The 21,988-nt window shown below is 30.0% G+C and overlaps 1 protein-coding gene and 1 pseudogene across 1 annotated transcript; one reads left to right on the top strand and one right to left on the bottom strand.

The window, feature by feature from the left end:
• The first annotated feature begins 5,054 nt into the window (after positions 1-5,054).
• Positions 5,055-9,158, top strand: LOC145129980 (putative inactive histone-lysine N-methyltransferase SUVR2). The gene is made up of 11 exons (XM_079064818.1): positions 5,055-5,252; positions 5,793-6,040; positions 6,154-6,186; positions 6,288-6,323; positions 6,397-6,916; positions 7,006-7,979; positions 8,072-8,337; positions 8,423-8,489; positions 8,565-8,615; positions 8,720-8,819; positions 8,927-9,158. Exons 2-11 carry the CDS (start codon positions 5,858-5,860, stop codon positions 8,950-8,952), a joined length of 2,256 nt encoding a protein of 751 aa, XP_078920944.1. The 5' UTR covers positions 5,055-5,252; positions 5,793-5,857; the 3' UTR covers positions 8,953-9,158.
• A 1,928-nt stretch (positions 9,159-11,086) lies between these two features.
• Positions 11,087-21,833, bottom strand: LOC145130679 (uncharacterized; annotated as a pseudogene).
• Positions 21,834-21,988: the final 155 nt, after the last annotated feature.

Raw genomic sequence — 21,988 nt, 5'->3', positions numbered from 1 at the left:
CACCTTAGATACCAATACTTGCGTAATGAGATTGCTCATAGTCATAATGAAATATACATTAAGCATCTTTGTATGTGGTTCTCTAAACAACAATGTACTATAACTCTGACGTGTAACTATAATTAAAATCTACATGGAACCACTTTCCATGTAACTTTCTCTTCATTCACAACGAGGACACACCTGATTGTGACTGCGAGTCATCTCAATCTATTTGGAAGTTTAGAATATGTGTAACAGCTTAAACACAACTTTCTTTCAAATACTCCGCAGATCAGGAATATACTTCTTTAGTTCTCGCAAGTACTTTAGAATGTTCCTATAAGTCACACCATTAATTGTTCTCAGATTATATTGGTATCATTCGACATGCTCCAAGCATATGGCTTATTTGACCTTTATACATAATCATGACATATATGATTAATTCAATTGCAACAACATATGGAATCCAATTATATTATCTAGTTCAAAAAATTGTACTGGGATTTTGAGGAGTGCTCAAAATCATGTCATGATGCAATTTCAATGTCCGACCTATATGAATCCTTCGACTTCATGTATTCCTCTAATTGCTTAGTGAAATCCTCTTTCTGCTTTAACAAATCGTCTTTCTCTTTAACAGATCCAACCAAGTGCACCAATTACTTCTCATTCGTCTTAGAGACCTCATCTATTTGGCAATTCGAATTTCAACGAAAATCAACCGATTGGGGGGGGGGGGATAAGTGGTTGGGGTCCATCTTATATTTTATTATTATTTTTTTTAAATTAAAATTTGATTAAAGAAAATCTAAAATAAATTTAAGAGGGTACAAATGTCTGTTTATATCCACGAGGGATCATCCATTAAAGATTTTAAACCACATGGACTATCCTTGATAACCTAAAAAGTTAATGAATGAACTCGATTTTTTTGGAAATCACATTGACCATTTATGAAGATTTTCCATAATGGAATGATGATCTCACAATAATTTTAAGTGATAATATAAGATAATCATTGTAGACGCTCATAAGTGTTTGAAGTAACCTTTATGATTTATTTTCATGATAAAAAATATTTCAAAAGTTTTTTCGAATAGAAAAAATCTTTTGAATAAACTATCATTGAAAATACTATAAATTTTAAAATTTTGTTTGGTGTATATATTTACTTATATATTTTTTTCACCTACATGATCATTATTATTTTTACATATTTAATCATTTATGTTATATATATATATATATATATATATATATATATATATATATATATATATATATAGAGGTAAGTTCAATTGAGAAAATAAAAAAGGTTGAGAATGGGGGAATCATTCTCAGCCACTCATTTAATTTAAGCATAAAAGACACGGTGACAAACTTGTAAATATGATAATAACCTTCAATCTCAAATACGTAACATCGATTTCTTTGTTGAATACTCCGAATTTGAATTTCCCAGATTCGCAAACGAACTCAGTTGGAATCGGAATTTCTTTGTTGTTCATGAAATTGGAATTGGAGTTTTGGACTTGCAGTCACAGTCGACATTGAAGGACTCGGAATCGGTACTCACAGGTTCCTAATCGGATTTTTGGAAATCAAAATCAAAATGTGAAATCGATCAGACATAGGATGTCGCATCTGAAGTCGGAAGCTTTTGAAATTGGAACATATATTCTAATCGGAACAGTTCGCGTCTTGATTATTAGTATTATAAAGAAATCTGGAATCGGGATTTCGAGGTTTCAAAATTGAAATCGGATTTTTTTTGGAATGAAATGAAAATCGGAATTGCACGCTTCAAAGTCGAAATCGGAAGTATATGATGATTTGGAATTGATAACTTGAATTGGAAGTATCATGTTTATAACATTTTTAAAAAAGTTAACTTGTATGCACTCCAACTGTTTGATGAAATGCATAAACTAAATTACCACGTTATATTCACATATGAATATGTTTTCCGACCTGAATCAGTATATGATTATTAAAAAAAAACAAATATGCAAGTCTGTATGTTATTCATATGTGAATAACGTATAAAAATTATATATATTTGTGAAAACACATTGTAATATTCATATGTGAATATACTGTGTAATATTCATAAGTGAATATATCATATTATATTCACAAGTGAATATACTATGTAAAATTCACATGTGATATACCATGTAATACTATGTAATATTCACATATGAAAATATCATATAATATTCATAAGTGAATATACCATCTAATATTCACAAGTGAATATACTATGTAATATTCACAATTGAATGCATCGTCTAATATTTAAATATGAATATACTATGTTTATTATATGCTATATTCATATATGAATGATATTTAAATTATAAAAAAATTAATCATACTTTTTATTCATAAGTGATAATGTATTTTTTTTGGAAAAAAAAAACATTGTTTTGAGGTCCTAAGCAAGTTTGTAATTCATATCTGAATAACATATAAGAATTATATCCGCATGTAAACATATGTAATTTTCACAAATGAATATATATGCAATAATCAAATGTGAATATATATGTATTATTCACAAATGAATAAAACTGTCAATAAAACCGATGACTACAAAATATATAAAATTAAAGATAAAAGAAGTATTTGATAAGAATATATATTTATTCACATACAACTAATCTTTTTAGGTTAATAAAATAATTATATAAGCATATATATTTTTATTAATGTTATATTCATTTGTGAATAAATGATAGCTTTTTTTTCGGAAAATTATAAAAATAGAAAAACGTCATTTTGAGGCCCTAAACAGTCCCGAATGGCCGAAAAACACCGTACGTCACGGCGAAGCTGTGAGTTTTGTAAATCGCACCATTTTACATCAAATATGCGAATTTCGTCCAATTCCGAGACTAAACTTCATTGCGGCAAATTGTTTTGATGATGTCACTAAATTTCCATTCCTGTTAGTGATGACATCATCATGACATGCTATTTATTCATATATGAATAAAGTTTAGAAATCATTACGACATATTTACTGATGATGTTACTAACTTCAATCGCACTAGTAAAAACATCATTGTAATCTGTTATTTTTATTTATGTGAATAAACTATACATGTTGATTTATTTATTTTGTGAATACAACCTTTATATATAAAAATAAATAATACACTATAAGAATTGGTTTGTGAATAGTTTTTTTGTATATTGTAACAATATTGTTTTACATGTAAAATCAACATTATACTAAGACAAACAACATTGTATTGGTTAATGAATATCATTTGCATTTGAATTTAACACGATCAAAATGAAGAATATATTAAATTGTATAACATTTACACGTGAATATAAAAACATATTGTCTTCGTCAATGATATCTTCTCAATTACGTCAACCAATCGTCAACCACCGGGATATGAACAAACCATTGATTGAAATGTTATTCTTTTATTGAGTTATAACGATGCCTGAAAAACATGTGAATACACATAAAAAATGTTAAAAATATACTTTTAGTTCATAATAATAGCGATTTATCACATTCTAATTATCATATGGTATATTCACACATGAATGTATAATCATATGTGAATATTATATGATATATGTTGTTTATATTGTATATTTACATGTGATATTACATGGTATATTCACAAATGAATATTACATAGTATATTCACATATGAATATTATATGGTAGATTCACATGTGAATAGTATATGGTATATTTACTTGTGAATATTACACATTCTAGTCACATCTAAATATTGCATGGTATATTCATTAATGAATATTACACAGTATATTCACATATGAATAATATATAGTATATACACTTGTGAATATGATATAATATATTCATATTTAAATATTAAATGATGCATTCACTTGTGAATATTACATAGTATTTTCACTTGTAAGTATTAGATGATATATTCACTTATGAATATTAGATGGTATATTCATATGTGAATATTACACAGTTTATTCACATATGAATATTACACATGATATTAACATATGAATATTACAAGGTATATTCACAAATATATATAATTTTTATATGTTATTCACATATGAATAACATATAAAATTGTATATTTGTTTTGTGTTTTAATAATCATATACTGATTAAGGTGCGAAAACATAGTCATATGTGAATATAACGTGGTAATTTAGTTTATGCATTTCATCAAACAGTTGGAGTGCATACAAGTAAGTTTTTTTAAAAATGCTAAAAACATGATACTTTGACTATTTAAAACTTACAAAATAGTAGATTGATAGAGAATTATATGAAATTTTTCAAAAAAAAAAAAACGATTTGACGTTTTTTCTAACCTTAATTTAGAAGTTTTGTTTGATGATCGATGTTGAATGAATGATATGAAGTGAAATTGTTGTTGATTATCGATGATGTTGATCTAATGACACTGGGGGTATAATTAATCGTAGATGTTGAAGATATACTCGAATTCAAGCATAATTGAAGGTTGGATTGAAAGAACCAAAAACGATTTTTTTTTGTCTACTGTTGAATGATGTTGATGAACATGTTTTTGACGAAGATGGATGATTGATTAACATTGGATGATGTTGATCGAGGATTTAATTGAAGAAATCTGGATGATCGTTGAAGGTTGGAGAAGAAATTTGGATGATGAACGATCGAGTAGTAATGAATTTGAATTGTTATCAAATTATCCACAATTATGTATCTGTGATTGAAGGATATCATATCATATTTACAAATTTGTCACCGTGTATTTTATATTAAGATGCTAATTAAATGATTGGCTGGGAATGATTCCCTCATTCTCAACCTTTTTTTTTTTCTCAATTGAACCCTCCTCTCTCTCTCTCTCTATATATATATATATATATATATATATATATATATATATATATAATGGTTATTTATATAAAAAGTAAATTTAATACATATAGAAAACAAAAAACTGTTTTATAAAAACATAAATGTTTAAAATTTTATATAGGATATAATTTATTACAGTGTTTATAAAAAAGAAAATGAAAATGAAAATGATGAACGTAGCAGCAATACGCGCAGGTGGATTCGACAGCGAGACTGCGAGAGAGGCGTGGCGTCCGCACTCCACGCGCCTTTGCTTTAAGCCCTCAAGAACTCTCACAAGTCACGAGTCACAAGCAGGCCTAAATTTCCCTATTTTCGTCACTTTCTGTGTGCCCTACTAGTTTTCTCACGCACAAATGTACTCCAGTTCGTTGCAAATCACTCTTTTATGCTCACGGTAAGAAACTACATTCTGTTGATTTTGTTATTTTAGCGTTTTTCTATCATTGATCGTTCTTGTGGCTAGTTAAAACCCCCTTTTCTACAAAAGAAATCGTTTCTACTTGTGGTTTTCTTCCTAATTTTACTGAATTCGTACAGGTGTAGGGTTAGTTGCGTTTGTAAAGTGCACATTGTTCGTATGCAGTTTACTTTTCTGTTCATGCCTACCAAACGTTTTGATTATTTGACATTTTTCGCAAAAAAAACTGTTACAGTTCAATAATTACGTTTTGTGTTCTGCTGAGAGGGTAGGTTACTTTCCATATGATAGATGGATAGAAATTTATTTTCTTGAAAATGTTTTTGTTCGGCGTTTTTTTTGTTTTGTAAAGGGAGCTCTGTTAATGGGAAAGACGTTACATTTTCCTGTCTAAACTTAAATGTTGTTTTCCCCTAATCGAACATTGTTATTGATTTTCTTACTTCATATTAATGATATTATGTTGTTGAACATCCCATTTTTGGTCTAGGAATTATATATCTTGGTGATGTGCAGGTTTGCATGAAGGTCTAAACGATCTTGGAATTCCCAAAGAAGAAAAGAAAAGTGCATACTAAGTGATGGCTCCCAATATAAGAGTTGCCAAGGCCTTTCGTGCTATGAAAGATCTTGGAATCCCTGAAGAAAAAACAAAGCCAGTCTTGAAGAGGCTTTTAAAACTTTATGATAAGAACTGGGAGCTTATTGAAGAAGAAAACTATAGAGCTCTTGCTGATGCTATTTTTGATAGCCAAGAGTCAGAGGCATGTTGATCTGTTTCTAAATATATATTTTATAGAAATTTTCCTCCATTGCTGTATTTCTATGAATAATTCTTCTCCCCAAATTTCTGAGTTGTATCTTTTTTGTTTTCCAGGAAGTAGAACACAAGAAAAAACTTGATGTTCAAGTACGTAATAGCATGTACCGAATTTGTCCTTGTTTTTTCTTCTTTGTTCATATCACGAGTTCTAACTTTTTTTTTTTTTTTCATGATTGGTCATCTTCCAGGTAGCAGAGAAGAAAAAACAACTTGAGCAAGCTGAAGTAAGTAACTTGTGTTTTTCAGGGGCATATAGTGATTATTGTGTTTGATTCAATAATGTTTCTTTTGATTCAGAGAATGAAGGCTATTGAAGAGGAAACACAAACTCAAGAAGAACCAGAAAGACCCTTAAAGCGATTGCGCTTAAGACATCAAGATGGTCAATCTTCACCCTCTAGCCCTAATTCAAATGGAGCTTTACTAAAAAGGCCAAAACTAGAGGTTGATGAGGTTCCTGAGCCTGTTTCACCTTTAAAACGAAAGGGAAAACAACCTATTTTACCAAATGATTTGGCAAGAATAGAAGGATCTGATGTAATCCATTCAGGAGATGTGGTTGTTGCAGATGCAACAGGCTCTTACTTAGCTGTTAGGCGCCTCAGAAACAGAGGGAAAGAGCCTCTTTCACCACATCCTGCTCCTAGAGAAAAGAGGTTAGTTAAGTCATCTGATGTGCACTTTAAAGAGCCAAAAGTTGAGACAGGTGTCAATGTCATGCCTAAAAAAAAGAATCATGCCTTAATAATACCAAAAGATGAGCCCCATTCAGACAATCCACCTCACTATCAGGTCCCTCTTGCAGTGATCATGCCAGGTACTTCTATGCCCATCCCCTTGCTGTTAATATAAATCCAGTGATTATGATTTTTTGGTATTTATAAAGATTTTCCTTTAAATGTGCAGAATCATTGGCTAATGAAGATGCTTCAACTGACAACAATTTGGAAACAGAACCTGATTCTGAATCTGTGGATTTAAGAAACCATGTTCATGAAACATCAAATGGTAATGAGCTCATAGGCATTCCAAATGAACCAACTGCTAAAGTAGATATTGCTTCATCGTCTTCTGGGGAGATCAAGATTTCTTTGTGTGTTAATGGAAAGACTAAGTTATCTGCCACAAGTGTAGATACCCTTTTGAAAACAGTTGAAGATAAATGTCTGAAATCATACAAACTTCTAGATCCAAGCTTTTCAGTCAAGAAACTAATGAAGGATATGTGCGAATGCTTTCTGGAACTTGGATCCAATTCCACCAATGAGCCACCAGTAGCCATAGATGTTGGTCCAATGAAATCTGTGATAGATAACAATGGAAATGATCATGAAAAACAAGTAGAGCAGAATGGCATTATTGAGAATAATACAATGTCTTCTTCTGATGATGTTGTTAATGACATAGCTAAAGGACAAGAAAGTGAGGCAATCTCATTGGTCAATGAAGTCAACACCGAGTGTCTTCCATCTTTCCATTACATTCCAAAGAATGCAGTTTTCCAGAATGCTCATGTTGACTTCTCACTGGCTCGTATTGCTGATGACAATTGTTGTCCCACTTGTTTTGATGATTGTCTGACATCATCAACACCTTGTCCATGTGCTTTACAAAGTGGTGGTGAATTTGCTTATACAAGTGAAGGGCTTGTGAAAGAGTGGCTTCTAGATGATTGTATACAAATGAATCGTGATCCTCAAAAACGTGTTGTACTTTATTGCAAAGAATGCCCATTAGAAAGGTCGAAAAATGAGGAGATTTTGGAACAATGTAAAGGTCATTTGGAAAGGGGTTTTATCAAAGAATGTTGGTTGAAATGTGGCTGCAATAAAAAGTGTGGGAATCGAGTTGTACAATGTGGAATTAAACATAAGTTGCAGGTGAGAGGTGTATGTCATTTTATTTTTATTATCTCATGATGTTTTTTTTTTCTTCTAGGCTTATATTGTTTTATTTATTAATTTCTATTTAGGTATTCATGACACATGGAGGAAAAGGGTGGGGTGTTCGTACCCTTGAGGATCTGCCAAAAGGTGCATTTGTGTGTGAGTATGTGGGGGAAGTGTTGACTAATACAGAACTTTACAATAGAGTTGTACAAAGTTCAAAAAAAGACGAATATGCCCATCCAGTATTGCTTGATGCTGATTGGGGCGGAGAGAGTGAATTTAAGGATGAAGAAGCTCTGTGTTTGGATGCCACTTATTATGGAAATGTGGCTAGATTTATTAATCATAGGTATGCTCATACTGCCATAATACATAAATAAATAAATATATGTTTTTTTTTTTTTTAAAAAAGAAAAAAATGTTTCTTTTGGTAGGTGTTTTGATTCGAATTTGGTTGAGATCCCTGTGGAAGTGGAAAATCCTGATCGTCACTACTATCATGTATGTAATTTATGCACCTGTTAATGTTTTTTAGTTTTATTAAAAATTTTAATCAAACAAATTCTTGATTGACAGCTTGCTTTCTTCACTACAAGAAAGGTGAAAGCTCTAGAAGAGTTGACTCGGGTGAGCTGGTTGCTATTTTGAATTTTGCATGCAGTTCATATGGCTTGTTTTATTGTTATATATAATGGATGTTTTATGTATAATGTATGTTGACATTGTTGCAGGATTATGGTATTGATTTTGATGATGATGATCATCCTGTGAAGCCATTTCAGTGCCAATGTGGTAGCAGATACTGCCGTGACATAAAACCCTCCACTACTAGTAAGTATTTGTTGAAATGCCTAAAATACCCTTACAACTGCATCATTGGTTCATCTTTTGATTTTTTTTTTTTTTTTTTTTTTTTTTTTTTTTTTTTTTTTTTGCAGGATCTGGGAAAAGAAGGTTATCTTGAAATTAAGGACTGCTGTAAACTGTAACTACTAATCTAGTAACCCCACCATAAGTTACAAGACGCCTAGCCTTTTGTATGCATGTATTGCTGCTCATGATGACTGCTTTTAATACTATGATGTTGATATGATGATGATGATGATGATGTCTCCCTTCCTTTTGAACCAGTTTTTATAATAAAATCAAACCCTTGGTGGCATTTAAGTATGAACATCATTCCTTTACTATGTGTTTGCACATACATATGACAGATTGAGAATCAAGTCTTTGTCCTATTTTGTTTCATCTTTTTGGATTGGACAAAAGTCTGTATTTTTTGTTCCATTATTGACATATGTTTCAGTCACAATCCTGTTCATTGCATGTTGTTCACAATCCTGTTCATTGGAATATGACACCCTTCACTTGATCCATATTTGTCTTATTTTTTGTTATCTGTATCGTGTGTTCCACATTCAGATTGTTTTTTTACTTGATCAACTTTTAATACACAAAATCACGAATAATACATATTTTTGTAACACGTAGATTAAAAGGATGATTTATGGAAAGGCAACAAAAAACGTAAAAAGCTGTACATGTACATGCAAATATAATGCATTTCTTTAAAAGACTTTAACAGGAAGTCATATATGGGGAGTTAAATTGTACTCCCTTTTTGTTGAACCAGTCAACAGAGTTTCAAAAATCACTATCAATTATATCCCATGAAAATGATAAAACAAGTTCTTACCAAATTTCATTTCATTACTATCTCTACCTACACAATTTGACACAATATTAGAAAATTTACCAATCATTCTTTTAACAAATAACAAAAGATAGCATTTTCACTCTTAAATGATATGTTGGATTTACCTTTTAGTCACTTATACAAATGCATAAGTTGTTTGAACATATGGAAAAAATGGGTTCTATATCACTTTTTTTAATATTATTTCGAATAATTCTAAAATTTAAGTTCGTAGAATGTAAATAAAATATAAATTGTAAATAATTGGTGAACAAGTTCATTTATATCTTTCACATTTTCACATTTGTTAGAGAAAACTAATATTCAACTATTATACTGTATTATTTTGTATGTTTATTTTATGGTAAGTCATTTTTCAAAAACAGAATGATAAGTTGGATGATAACAGAGAAACAAAATTTAATTGGGTTAAGTGGATCCCATTGAAAATTAATTGCTATTCAAAAACAAGATTCCTACTTACAACAATATAATCAAGAGAGGTATAAGTATTTATTCGAGTCTTTGTCTGTTGTGTCGCTTTGTTGATGAGTGTATGGAACACCTCTTCCTCTCCTGTGAGTTTGCAATAGATACCTGGGGATGGCTAACAGAATGGTCTAGTATTTTCAAGGAGCCCCGCGACTTGTGTTCTAGTCTTTTAGAGAAGATTAATGGAATTGATGGTGGTAAAAGGAAGAAAAAAGTTTCATTTTGTTTACACTACTTTGTGGATGGTTTGGAAGACGATAAATATTTTGGTTTTCAGAAACAGTTACTTTAGCTGTGGCTTTAAAAATAGATCCAATTCAAGTAATTATGATTGGTATGTTTCCTTTTTTGCTAATATATTGCTCTTTGTTTTTTTTTTTTTTTTTTTTTTTGCAGTATACCTTATTTTATAGTGTGGGGTCGTTATAATACTTTACAATTTACATGTTCTAAACGATGGATATGAAGTTTTTTTTATTAAAAAAACTAGGTTACAACCCATGGAAACCACGGGTAAAAAATTTGTAAAAAAATTATATTATTAATAAGAAGTAAATTTGTTAAACATTTTTATATTTATTATTTAAAATTAATATTAATATATATTTGTACAAAAATATACAAATTTGAATAAATGTTAAAAAAAACACAAGCAAACATTAGAAAAGTTAAATACAAAGATAACTAAAGTGAAAGTTTGCATATTTGAATGTTTTATGAAATGCGAGGGCAAATCAGTAATTTTTTGATTTGAGGGAGCAAACAATAAACACCATGTGACATTGATTAAAGTGTTAAAATGAAATATCAAAACAAAATCAATATTATAGATTGCAATGGTATATAAAAAATATATAAAAAATTTAAATAAAAAAAACACAATTGTTTTAATTTAAACACTACGAATGATTTATAAATTTCTAAAAACTTCCTTATACACAACATTGGAAGTTTTGTTTGTAAGTCTACCATCCTTATCTAAAATTAACAATTTCAATCCTTCTCTACTTTGAACTCTCGATAAGGCAATATACAACTGTCCATGTGAAAAAACAGGATCTTTGAGATACAAACCAACCTTTGATAGCGACTGTCCTTGACTTTTATTAATTGTCATTGCAAAACATACAGCCACAGGAAATTGTCTTCTTTGAAATTTGAAGGGAATTTTTTTTTCAGATGGAGTTAAAGACAATCTTGGAATAAAGGTTTGTTTTCCAATATTAGTTCCAGATATGATAATTGCCTCAATAACACGTTTGCCCAAAGATTTCACTTGTAGTCTGGTGCCGTTACATAATCCATTCTTTTGATCAATGTTTCTAAGTAACATAACTGGAACACCGACTTTTAAAATTAACCTATGATTTGGCAAACCTGATATTTTAAGACCATTTAAAATATCTGGGGAGTATAAATTGGGATCAAAATGATCATGAACAAACTCTGATTGGCAAAGACTATCTGAACTTAAATATTCAACTTCGTCTCCGGGAAACAGTGCTAACAAACGATCATTGATTTGTTGGACAACTTCATTTTTCGGAGCTAGTATAGCTCTTTCTTGAAAATAACTCATAACGTTGAATTTTTCCAAGATTGAAGGATATACAAACTCAATTAATGAACCTATAGGATCATGTGGATCATTAATGAGAATATCATCCGGAACATCAATAATCGCTTCACCATCGTTTGAACCACCAACTTTTCCTTCTCCTATATCCAAAAGCCAGTTTGCAAAACTTTGTATTTTTCGAATATCAGATGGTTCCCTTCCAACGGTTAGTCTCATGTTTATTGTTAATCTATGGACTTTGCATTGTTGCCATATATATGAAGAACTTAAAGAAGCATTAACAATATTTTGTCTATTGCCTCCTTGAACAACAGGTAGAATCTGTCTGAAGTCTCCTCCAAAAACAATCACTTTCCCTCCAAATGGAATTTTTGAGTTGCCAGACTTGTCAAAGTTACATACATCTTTCAGAGCTCGATCTAAAGCTTCAAATGCATGCTTGTGGACCATAGGTGCTTCATCCCAGATAATCAATGAGGTTTTTCTTACTAATCTGCCGAGTTCACTATCAGGCGATATCTTACAAACAGAATCCTCTGTAAGATTCAATGGAATTATAAACCGAGAGTGTGCTGTCCTACCTCCAGGCATTAATAACGATGCAATACCACTTGAAGCAACATTTAAAACTATATCACCTTTACATCTAATTGCTGCAGATATCGTCTTCCAAAGAAAGGTTTTGCCTGTTCCACCATATCCATACACAAAAAAACACCTCCTTTATTATCATTGACTGTAGTCATGATATCAATAAAAATATTTCGCTGCTCGTTTGTTAATGCATGAAACATTCGATCAAACTCTTTCTTTAAGATGGGTATGTCATAGTCTAGCTCCTCCGTGATAAGGCGATTTGTTGAAGAAGAAACCATATCAGTATCAGGGTAAGGCATTTTGTTATAATTTTTAAGACTGGTGTTGTTACGAAGTAAAATCTGTTCGATCTCAAAAGTCAGGTTTTTAAGTTGATCCTCATTGAGTGTTAAACCTGTAAAAATTATGAATATGTAAAAAACAATATAATATTAAAAACATTAATTTTTATAAACAAATTTGCACGCTACATATTGAAAATATATAATATTCATTTTTAGAAATAATGTTAAAAAATTATAATACCTGGAGACTTTAATGTACGTTGCTGGTTGTAAAGAATACCATCTGACAATAGTTGCCATGTATTTTCCCAAACAAACTCTGGTCTACCCAAACTGTCAGACATTAACATTGTAGCAAATAAGAAACGCAGATAAAAACCACTTCCTGAATGACTTGCTTCCTTAATTGCTTCGACATATTCTTTGTCGTCGTCTAAGAGGCCCAAAGCATAACATGCATCTCGAAAAGTAGGAAATTCTTCACCATTTACCGTACGAATTTCTTCAAATGACTTTGGACCTTTCACTTTATTTAAAAGAATTCTTAGGAAGTATATTTCACCAAGTTTAGGTGAAACAGAGTGAATCCTTCCTATTGAACGTCCAATTTTCCTTGGCTTCCACAACTTATGATTAGCTTTCCAAACGAACTTTGTCGAAAATTCAACATATGTAAGTTTTCGTGCATCTTTATTAATTTTATTACATTCCATCCAAGATGTGAACATAGAAGCAGCAACTGAAGGTTGTTCAAGAACATCGTCAATATCATCGTCTGCAGCATATATAAGTTGTTGTTGATTAGGAAGATGAAAAGGTAGTCGCATCACAGAAGGATATCGGTAATGAACATCATATTTAAATATTCGCCATGATGCTTCACATGCAGATAAATATCTACAATCATAATAATCTTTTATTTCATCGACAACCTTTTCTTGATGAGAATCAGTGTTGATGTCAACAACAACTGTAGCTCTATCTGGACCTTTGTTTATATATTTAAACAGATACTTTATGGAAGATCCTTTATTGCACCATTCAACATTAATATGTGCCTGATATCTTTTCAACAGATATTTGTTATATGGAACAACATTTATGTTGTCTAACTTGACACCTGATTTTTCGACAAAATATCCATTGTTTCTTCTCATATATAAGGGATAACCGTTGTTATCAACTGAAGAATGATTACAGAATTGCTTTGGAAAATTTTTCGAACATTGCCTGTCAACCATACATGGGCAATTCATATTTTCAACTCCACAAGGACCATGTATCATGAATTCACTTACAAGTGAATACAACTCTGGCTCTTCATTGATATTTGGAATCTCCGCGGAAATTATCGGATCAATATATTCAACAGTAGGCCGCTTGGAGTCAGGATGCATAAATAGACAAATATGACTATGTGGCAAACCCCTTTTTTGAAATTTAATTGTATAGACAACTGCAAATAAATTTTACAAAAAATATATGATTAGTAGTGAATGAATTATATTTGCAACTAATAAATAATGTTAAGAAACGAAAAAAGAATAAAAAATAATTTTTTATTAAACAACAACTTTCAATACCTGCTTGAACGATGCCGAAAATTTTATTTTCCCGTATGTCTTTAATAAAAGCATCAAGCTTTATTTTGAATAACCTACATAAGATATCAGGTCTATCTTCAGGATGCAATGAAGTGTTACGAAGAAACCTTTTAACTTCAGGCCATTTTGGGTTACATGTAAAGGTTATGAAGAAATCAGGATATCCAAACCATTTACATAAGGACATGGCGTCAAGGTAGTTTTGCATCATATAACGTGCACCGCCAGTGAATGAGGTAGGTAAGATAACACGTTGTCCGACGTTGGATATATCTCTATTCCCGAGGTCTTGTTGATTACGTAAAATCTCATAAGACTCGCATCTAAGAATTTGTTGTTTGCTCCTTATGAAATGTAATCTCTCGCTTTCAATCATAGTATAAGCGTCTACCAAAAACTGTTGGAACAACCTTTTTGAATTAAGAATTAGTGAAAAATATTGATCCCTGTCCTGTATTCTATAAGAAAAAAATTCTCTCATTGTACAGTTGGGCCGCTTGCTGTTGCTTGAAGATGTAATACCTCGATGTGGTATGTCATCTCTGTAACCATCATCACCATATGGAAAGAGTAGTGGATATTGAAGAGGAAGATATGATGGATGTAATTCACTAATACGCCGTAGAGAACCAGATGAAGTTTGAACAACAATATCTCTATTATCAATTGAATCACCAATATCTCCAACAATCAAAGCTGCTACCTCAGAAGCAGACGGTAGGTTGTATGTCCTTCCATCTTGGTCCCTTCTTCCAATAATTCTCAACTTGATATCAGCACAAGGATTTTCATTAAAACAATCTCTAACCATCCTATAAGATTGAACCAAGACATTATTTGAATCTAACATCAATTTCAAATCTTGTATAATATCATCATCAAGGACAGAAGAATTTGATGTAGATCGTTGATTTTCTCCACTGCAAGTACCATTAACAGATAAACATAAGATAAATAAAGAAAGTATTACTGATCAATAAGATATATATTAATATTAATGTGATAATATAGAAAAGTGTACCCCAAGCATGTTCGTCTATTTGCGATTTCATTATCAGTATCGTATATGTACAACTGAGAGAATTTTGGTTTAAATCCCTGATTTGGTAAAAGGCTTCCGATACTATGATAATTTTGACCACTAAGTCTAAAAATGTATGGAGCATTGCCTCTATTGATTGAGGAATCAATTTTGCCACGCATCGACGTAAAAGAAAACATAGAATTGTACGAACGAATGTTCTTCATGAAATGTTTGCTTTTAGAATCTCCAGATTTAAAAAGAATTTCATAACTTGGAGGTGCATTCTTTAACTCTGGAAGTTCAACTTTGTCATAACCACAACATAGAGAATAATTTTCATTATCCTTTTTTCTACATTTGATAGATTCATCTTTCCATAATTTTGCAAAACATGTTTGGCATACAACATTCTGATCACCATGATCCAAATAATCTGTGAATTAAGTTTTACATAAAAAGTTAATATTGTAAGTTTAGATAATTGAAAATGATTGGATAAACAACTGTAAATTTTATACTTTTTAAAAATTTACCTTTTGATATACTGTTGTATATGTTTTGATTACTTTGACCATTGTTGTTGTCTTGATCGGATGTCAAACCAATTATTGGAATAGGAGATAAATTTGCCCTTTTTTTGTTTTTATTACGATTAGGATTGGTAGACATGACTGAAGATGATCTCTTTGTTACTGTAGATGAGTTGTTTGATGTGTCACCATTTGAAATTACAGAGTATTGTCGAATATTTGGTAACGGTGATTGAAAACTGTTTTTTGAAATATCCATCGCTAGGGAAAAAAGATTAAAAATATGCATTGTTAAATATCATAGAATAAAAATATATATTATTAGATGAAATGGTACAATAAATGACTTACCATTGGAAATGTTAGATAACGGAGTTCTAACATTTAAATGTGAAGGAGGATTTTGTAAAATTGATTGTTTTGACATGTTTGCAGTTGATTCAGATGAGGTTATGTTTTTATTTCGACGAACAACTCCGTTGATTTTGTCTGTAAAAAATATGTTAATGAGAAATGAGTCAATATTTAATATGAAATAATAAGTTTTAATTTATATTTCTAAATAAAGATAAAAAATTTAAGAGCAATCAAGTATGTTACCGTTTGAATCCATTCCGATGTTTGGTAACGGTGTTTGAAAACTGTTATTGGAGATATCCATGACTGGGAAAAGAAGTTTGAAGGTATACAATATTAAATATGATACAATGACAATATATGTATTATAAAATAAAAATATACATGAGATACCATTGGAAATGTTAGATAACGGAGTTCTAAAATTTAAATATGAAGGTGTTTGTAACATTGGTTGTTTTGATATTTTCCCATTTGACATAGATGTGCATACGTTTTTGTTTCGATTGACCACTCCTTTGAATGTTTCTGTAAAAAAATTGTTATAAGAAATGGATAAATTATAAATAAAAGTGTAATTGTTTGAAGGTTAGAAAGAAAGTGTAAAAACAATGATGTATGTTACCGTTTGAATCGAAGCTGATGTTTGTTGACGGTGATTGAAAACTGTTATTGGAAATATCCATGACTGGGATAAGAAAATTGAAGGTAAACAATATTATATATGATACAATAAGATTGTCCATTATAAAAATAAATTAAACAAATAAATGACTTACCATTGGAAATGTTAGATAAAGGAGTTCTAACATTTAAATGTGAAGGATGATTTGGTAACATTGATTTTTTTGAAACATTGGCAATTGATGTAGATGCGGATACGTTTTTACTTCGATGGACAACTCCTTTAAATTTGCATTGAGAAAAAAAATTATAAATAAAATAACTTATAAATAATATTAGAAATCGATAAATAATATATGAATATTAATATTGATAAATACATATTACTTTAAAAAAGCATTTCAAATTAATTACTTTTATATTTAACTGATAAAAAAAATATGTACATGAGTTTAAGTAGGTTATCTATTAATTTCATTTTCAAAAGATGTGACATAGATGAAATTGAAAGGATTCATTTGGTCATACCTTTTTTTTTATTGTCCAAATATAATTTTCTTATTCTTCTTTTTTCTCTAGCCTGAACATGATAGATGTTTCTATCTGAATCTGCATAAACATATATATATATATATATATATATATATATATATAGAGAGAGAGAGAGAGAGACATAAAATAGTTATAATTAAGATTAAAAATTTTTATAAAGAAAGTAATAACATATTAATTGAACGTACCGTTAGCACCCGGGTTACTAACATTTGTAGAAGATAGAATTTGATCGACTGATGTGGTGTACATCGGTATATGTTTTGTATTATCAAGATAGAAATTATTTAATTTTATCTTCTTATTAGTCTTGTAAACATCCATGTTAATTGTTAGTATCTGAAATATAAGAAAAATAAGAAAAAATATATTAATGGTAATTTTTGTACTGTAATATACTACAAACCTGTACATTTTCAGAATTTATTTTGCCTTTATTTTGTTTATATTTCAGATTCATTGAGGGGTTACACAAAGAAAGCTAAAAGTACAATCGAAATCAATACGAATAGAAATAAAATTTTATATTTATGTTTTTTGAGTTCGGGGGAATTTCTGTGACGTTATAATGACAAATACATTTTTCTATCAGTTTTTTGTTATATTTTTTCTTCTTTATTATTAGTTGATTGTATTTTGTATTACTTGACTGGTAGGTTCTATTTTGAATTAAGGGGCAGTTCTGTCATGTTTCACAGAATTACATATTTGTCATTGATTTGAACCGGTTTACACCAAAAACATATTAATCAAAGGGAAATAGGATATGATGTAGGCTTAAACAGAACCATTTTTAGTTGTTAATATTACTGAATACGAAATTTTCGTTTTTGCATTACCCTACTACTATTTACTTAGCATTAAACTTTAATTCAATGTCACTTAATATGTTCATCCATGTTTTATTCATGTAGGTTTTTATACAATCTTTACACGAAAAACGTCTATCTAAACATCAAGCATATGAAAGTGGACCAGGTGTAAAAAGTATTTCATATTTCCTAATGGCCGATGTTTAGCAGTTCGTAGTAACAACCAGATGTTTAGAGTAAAAAAAACAATGATAAGCAGAATTTAAGTCGCAGAATTCAGAAGAAGAAAAGAATTTTCAATTGTACGATTAACACAAACATTGAGAAGCAATCATATATAATCATGAGAAACTTACCGAAGGAAAAAAGTCGGTGATTGAATATCCGAAATTAAGAAGCAGAATTGAGATGCAGAGAGTGTCCTTTGGATTGAAGTATGTAACTGAATATTCGAAATTCAACTTACGTGAGATTATTAAGATTAAGATCCATAATAACCACACAATGCTGTAAAGAAATACTGATTATCATATGTTTCAAATATATACTGACAAATATATGATCAAATCGACATAATAATGAAAATTAAATGTAATAGATATGATTGATATGGATACCATAAAAAAATGCTCTTAATCAGGTAATTATATAATTTCCATATTGAATATCGATTTCTAAGTGAAAGAAATAAATGGTAAAATATGGTATTTTATATTTGTAAAATACGTTTTATCTGCATAATTTGCTTAAATGTGATTTATTTTAAGAAGTTTCGAATCATAATACCTGTCATAGTGGTATGTGTTTTGAAAAAAATACACCTGTGTCAAAAAACCTAACACATCACATGGAATGAACCGGCGAGGGCATATTAGTCTTTTGCATATATATATATATATATATATATATATATATATATATATATATATATATATATATATATATATATTTGGCCAAAAAGTGTTATGTACTTTGTATTGATTCAGAAACAGAAAGATATATTTAAGTTGTGAATGATCCAGATCAATATGAACATTCCGGATGCAATATTTGTAAATAAAAAAAATTGACATGTTATTTAGGTCTACCAGAGGAGACAATAAATTCACAATTATTTTGGAATGTGAAGACTGAAAATTGCAGAGGTTAACAAAAGGATTTCCAGAATTACCTGCCTGCTTTAGGTGCATTATAAAAATAAATAATGTAGTTTTATAGGCTAACCTTCAACGACTTCGTTTCGTGAGATGCTTCGTGAGATGCGATTTCTGTATCATCAGGATTTCCAGAATTACCTGCCTGCTTTAGGTGCATAAAAAGTATGTATTATCATTTGTGGGTTTAAGGTTTTATTCCATCAAGATTTACAATTAATTAGTAATTAGTAAAAATCATTAAATAAAAGTGTGCATCATAATTTCCAAAAAAAGATGTATATAAATACCTCAACAGATAACTTTTTTTCCAAAGCATTGATAACGTTACTATCAAGCGTATAGCCAAGTATCCCAAACCGATTGTAGTTATTGGATACGTTGAATCTATTAACATATATCTTGAATGCCATCTTTTTATGTACCAGACATTGAGGTCATAAGGATACATTCTCGGATTATCCCCAGCCTGGAAAAAATGTCTTATGTATTATTGTTATGGTTAAAAGCAAATTAATATTAATTAATACAAATAAAATGAAACAAATAATAGAATTTAATAAAACATATATTATACTTAAGTTATACCTGTTTGATTTTCTCTATGAGCTCACTTGCACGTTGTTTGACAAGTCTATAAGCATCTCTATCAAACAGAGTTAGTGTGATTGTGCCAGAATCATCTTGGACACGAATAGGTATTTTATACCTACAAAAATATCCCACATAAATTTATATTAAATATGTTTAAGTTTAACTATACATTATTAATGATTAATAATGTATTAAATTTGTCCGGTTAAGGTTTTGGTAAATGTAAAAAACATTGGAGCTGAAGAAATCTCTTTTTTTTACACTTATCAGTAGAGCATTCAACAACCACACTTGCATCACCACTATCTGGACCGCTAAAAACATCTCTTCGATCAACTTTCTTTCCACAGTTTGAACACGCATCATAATACCAATCAATATCTTGTCGTATACCGTAAATTGTACCAACAATGATAAATTTCCCTACCTAAAAAAATATAAAATACAAAAAGATTCATAAAAAAACAATGCAACTACAATAAATGAATAATATAAAACAAAATCTCATTAAATAAACCAAATTATTGACATACCTCTTGTGGTTCTAGCAAATCGACAACATTTTTAACTTTGTGATTATTCAAAAAGTCTTCATATTCATTGTATGATTGAGAGCTATCAAAAGTCAAAGAAGAAGAAGGGTTTTGAATTCCTTGTAATCCAACCAAGCTGTTTTTTTATTTAGGAAAATAATTATGAAATTAGTAAAATTATTAAAAAGAAACAAAATAAGAATGAATAATTAAAATAGTTTGTTACCTATCTGTGAAGGCCACAATTTCGGGAAGATCAGCATTTATGAACATACGTGTGTGATCAAAATAATTGTTAACAGAAGGAATTCCTGTTGAAAGAAAATAAATTAGTCAAAATAATGAGTAATAAAAAAGCGTAAAATAACGAAGGTTGCCTTTTATAAGAACTGTACCGTTATAGACATTAAGTCTTGCAAACTGCAAAATAATAACCACACGACCAACTTGTTTATGAGCTTCAAGATAAGAAATCACTTGGTATGCGAAATCTGCAAACAATGTGACGTTAACTTGCAAACCTCTGCAGAAACAGTAAAGGTTAAATGTTTATATAATAATAATAATAATAATAATAATAATAATATTAATAATAATAATTTAATATATAATATAATAAAAGTTATAATTACTCTAAGTTTCTGATTTGTAAAGTTAGCCTATGTTTCGATTTGCTAACATCACGGGAATCCAGCTTGCCTAACGAAACAACTTCACCTATAACATCTACAAAATGATAATACAATATGTCAAATTTATGTAAAATTAAAAAATTAAATATAAAATGCAATAAAATAGGGGGAAAAAGTACCAATTGAGATATTAGATGTAGTTGTCGCAGAGATAATGGTTTCAAACGATACAAAACAAAACTCATATTTTGTTTTGGATTGAAAACCAAGACACTCATGAACAGTTGTTTGTCCATGCAAGTTTAACTTGGAGGTTACATCACTTATTTTAAAAGTGTATTTGTTTGGAGCTATAGTGGGGGATCGGATGTAAATAGCGCCATCTTCTTTCAGCTTGGAGTCAAACCTTTGGAAATCTTTTCGGTAGACACTGGCTCTGATTTTTATACCCTATTAATATATTGTAAGAATATTATATATATTGCTGACCAATTGTATATTAATTTATATAATTTGGTCAAAGTTGAATCAATTATTCGACCATGAATGAATTTGAATAATATTATTGGAATGAGCAAATACAAAAAAAAATGATTTTGAATAATGTTATTGTAATAGGATATTTTACCATTTCATCCATTAATATCATTTCAATTGATTTCACAACAGTGGGGTCAGATTCGGAAAATGATCTCCACAACCGGATGATACACACTTTTAGTGTGTAATCATCCCTCATATTGTCTAAGTCGCTGATGAAAGTGATATTTCTAGCTGCCATTGTCACTACAACAGAAAGACATACAATATTAAGGATAAACAATGGAAGAAAATTACACATAGAAAATGTAAACACAAACATAATTACAATTATGTCCCTAGAGTAGTAAACATATAAAAAAAGATTTGGCCATTACAATTAACAAAAAAAAGGCA

Source organism: Lactuca virosa, chromosome 8, assembly GCF_052849685.1.
Source record: "Lactuca virosa cultivar CGN04683 chromosome 8, Lactuca_virosa_CGN04683_v6, whole genome shotgun sequence".
NCBI classification, from domain to species: Eukaryota; Viridiplantae; Streptophyta; class Magnoliopsida; order Asterales; family Asteraceae; genus Lactuca; species Lactuca virosa.
This window is presented reverse-complemented; position numbering and strand designations above follow the sequence as displayed.